At 44.8% G+C, this 3,665-nt stretch overlaps 1 protein-coding gene across 1 annotated transcript in view; it reads right to left on the bottom strand.

Moving 5' to 3' along the window:
* RHPN1 (rhophilin Rho GTPase binding protein 1) overlaps nucleotides 1–3,665 on the bottom strand; it is a 42,405-nt gene that overhangs the window by 16,686 nt on the left and 22,054 nt on the right. The window contains exons 4-6 of the mRNA XM_017837376.1: nucleotides 3,364–3,488; nucleotides 2,141–2,307; nucleotides 274–603 (exon numbers count right to left, since the gene is read on the bottom strand). Coding sequence (XP_017692865.1) covers nucleotides 274–603; nucleotides 2,141–2,307; nucleotides 3,364–3,488 — 622 coding nt within the window. The remainder of the gene's footprint in view (nucleotides 1–273; nucleotides 604–2,140; nucleotides 2,308–3,363; nucleotides 3,489–3,665) is intronic.

Genomic DNA, 3,665 nt, shown 5'->3' with positions numbered 1-3,665 from the left:
TGGGGGGGCTCAGCCTGGACAGGAGGAGTCTCGGGGGAGACCTCCTCACTCTCTGCAACTCCCTGACAGGAGGGGGGAGCTGGGGGGGGTCGGGCTCTGCTCCCAGAAACCAGCAGTAGGACAAGAGGGCTTGGTCTTCAGCTGTGCCAGGGGAGGTTTAGGTTGGACATTGGGAAGAAGTTCTTTCCAGAGAGAGGGATCAGACCTTGGAATGGGCTGCCCAGGGAGGGGGTGGAGTCCCCGTCCCAGGGGGTGTTGAAGCAGAGCCTGGACATGGTACTTGGTGCCATGGGCTGGGTGCCAAGGTGGGGTTGGGCCACGGGTTGGACCCGACGATCTCAGGGGTCTTTTCCAACCTAATTGATTCTATGAAATCCTCTCCTCCCCAAAGTCCTCTCCTCTCCAAAGTCCTCACCTTTGCTGCCTCCTGAGCGAGCTGCAGCCGGGCCAGGAAGTCATTCTGGGCACGGAGCAAAGTCATCTTCTCAAAGACACACTCCTGGACCTGGGCCACCATCAGCCTCACCAGCATGTTCAGGGAAGGAGCGCTCATATCCAGGCTGGGAGCGTTGGAGAAGTTCTCCTTCAAGTAGTTAAAGGCACCTGCACGAGGGAGAAGCTCCCGGGAGTCACCGGCTTTGGAAGGAGGAGGGTCAGACTCTTGGGAGGAGAAACTCCATCCACACACCCAACATGTCACCCCCATGGCAGGAATCCCCCACCCCCCAGGGATGGAGAGCACCCCTGGGACAGGACTGTGGCCACCACTTCAACCAACACACAGGGAAGATGCGACCACCAAGGTTCATCACTGGATCCAGCATAAATATATGAATATATATATATTATATATGAATATTTAGGTCTTTCCTTTCTGTTTCTTCCTTCCCTTACACATTTCCTGAAGTGTTATTTTTATGCTTTAATGGTGCTGCATTACTACAGATGACAACAAGCAAAATGGCTCCACACCTGTTTTCCTTTGAAACCAAATTGTTTTAGAATAATATATATATATAAAATACATAAAATATATTTTATATGCATAATATATATTATATATAACAATATACATAAATTATATAATAATATATAATAGATTTAGATTTATAATATATTATTATAGATTATATAGAATACTATATTATATATAATATATAACTTATCATAATTATGTATTAAATGGAACATTTTATCATATATATTATTATATTATATATTATATAAAATAAAAATATATAATAGCATATATACTCTACTATAATATATATAGTAAAGTGATATTATTTAATACATAGTATATGTAATAGGATATATTATATATACTATAGTATATATACTATATATACATACTATAGTATGTATATACATATATATACACTACATATAGTATGTATATATAGTATATATACTATATAATATATACTATGGTATAGTATATATTGTATATACTAATTATATTATATAGTATATTATATTATGGTATATTTTATATACCATATAAAATATATATATATACACTAAATATACTAAATATACTATAGTATATAGTATATAGTATCTATATACTATAGTATATATAGTATATATATATTATATAGTAATATAATATACTATATATAGTATACTATAGGATAGTATATATACTATTATATATTAGATAGATATAGTATGTATGTAGTATATATAATATATATATTATACAGTATAGATATACTACATACATACTATATCTAATATATCTAATATATATCCAATATATAATATATCTAATATATAATAGTATATATATTATCCTATAATAGATAATAGTATATGAATATTAACATTATATTAATATATAATCATATATATGAGTATATATTATATAATATATATTATATACGTACTAGTATATTATTATATATAATACATAAAATATAAAATAGATAATATAGTGTATATATATTATACATAGCACATTTATTACATATACTAAATACTATATATATAGTACATCTAATTACAAACCTAATATATATATATATTCACAAACAGCCATCATTCAAGCTCCTTTCACTCCAATCCCCCCCCGGATTTATTCCCAAGACCCTGTGTGCCCTCCCCTCCTGGGGGGCTGAGGCGGGAGGGCCCCACGTACCCGCTGCCCTCTGGAAGGCGTCGATGGCCTGGGCGAGGCCGGGCAGGGTGGCGCGGTCCTGGCGCGCCCCGAGCTGGGTGTGCAGGGCCCCCAGGTTGAAGAGGACACTGCCCTTCTCGAAGGCCAGTGCCCGCTGGTGGGATGGCACCCCCGTCAGGGAGTCGTACCTGGAAAAGGGAAGGAGAAGGGAAGGGTCAACAGCTGCCCACCTGCCTGGCACGGGGTGGTCTTGATGGTCCCTTCCCACCCAAACCACTCTGTCCTTGCCCATGGACAGAGGAGGAGCCTGGAGGGTTTTCAGTGCTCCATGTGGGAGCCACCATTCCCATCACATAGAATCATGGACTCATAGAATCAGCTGGGTTGGAAGGGACCTCCGAGATCATCAAGTCCAACCCTTGATCCACTACTGCTGTGGCTGCCAGCCCATGGCACTGATGCCACATCCAGTCTTATCTTAAACACCTCCAGGGATGGAGAATCCACCACTTCCCTGGGCAGCCCATTCCAATGGCTGATCACTCTCTCTGGAAGGAAATTCTTCCTAATATCCAACCTAAACCTCCCCTGGCACAGCTTAAGACTGAGCCCTCTTGTCTTGCTGATGGTTGCCTGGGAAAAGAGACCAAACCCCACCTGGCTACAACCCCCTGTCAGGGAGTTGCAGAGAGTGAGGAGGTGTCCCCTGAGCCTCCTCCTCTCCAGGCTGAACAGCCCCAGCTCCCTCAGCCTCTCCTCATAGCACTTGTGCTTGAGTCCCTTCCCCAGCCTTGTTGCTCTTCTCTGCACCTGCTCCAGCCTCTCCATGTCCTTCCTGAACTGAGGGGCCCAGAACTGGACACAGCACTCCACGTGAGGCCTCACCAGCGCTGAGTCCAGGGGAAGAATCACTTCCTTGGACCTGGTGGCCACACTGATCCCGATCCAGGCCAGGATCCATTGGCCTTCTTGGCCACCTGGGCACACTCTGGCTCCTGTTCAGCTTCCTGTCCATCCAAACTCCCAGGTCCCTTCCTGCCTGGCTGCTCTCCAGCCACTCTGTCCCCAGCCTGTAACAGTTCATCACGTTCCCCCCTCCCTCCCTAATTAACGTTCCCCCCTTCCTCCCCTAATTAACCCACCCCCGCGACCGGCAAACCCGGATCTCCGCATCCGCCATGGCGGGGGTTTGATCCCAAACTCCCTCAGTGTCCCAGGTGAGATGGGGAAAAAGCTGCACCAACCAGTGGAAGAAGACCCCCAGGGGTTTGGTGGGAGGGAAGAAGCGGCTGTCGAGGAAGTGCAGTTGGTTGTAATATTCCATCAGCAGCTCCAGCCCGGCTTCGTTGCGGCTCGGGGTGCGCATGGCCTGCGGGATGGGAGAGGAAAAGTGGGCGTGGGAAAAGAGGGGGGAGATCCCTGGCACAGGTTGAGAGCCCCCCAAAAGACTCCCTGAGAATTGGGGTGGTTCAGCCTGGAAAAGGGAAGGATCCAGAGAGACCTTGGAGCTCCTTCCAGGGCCTAAAGGGGCTCCAGGAGAGCTGGA

Source organism: Lepidothrix coronata, unplaced genomic scaffold, assembly GCF_001604755.1.
Source record: "Lepidothrix coronata isolate B3197 unplaced genomic scaffold, Lepidothrix_coronata-1.0 Scaffold302, whole genome shotgun sequence".
In the NCBI taxonomy this organism is placed as follows: Eukaryota; Metazoa; Chordata; class Aves; order Passeriformes; family Pipridae; genus Lepidothrix; species Lepidothrix coronata.
Note: the sequence above shows the minus strand (reverse complement) of the source record. Positions and strands in the feature narration are given on the sequence as shown.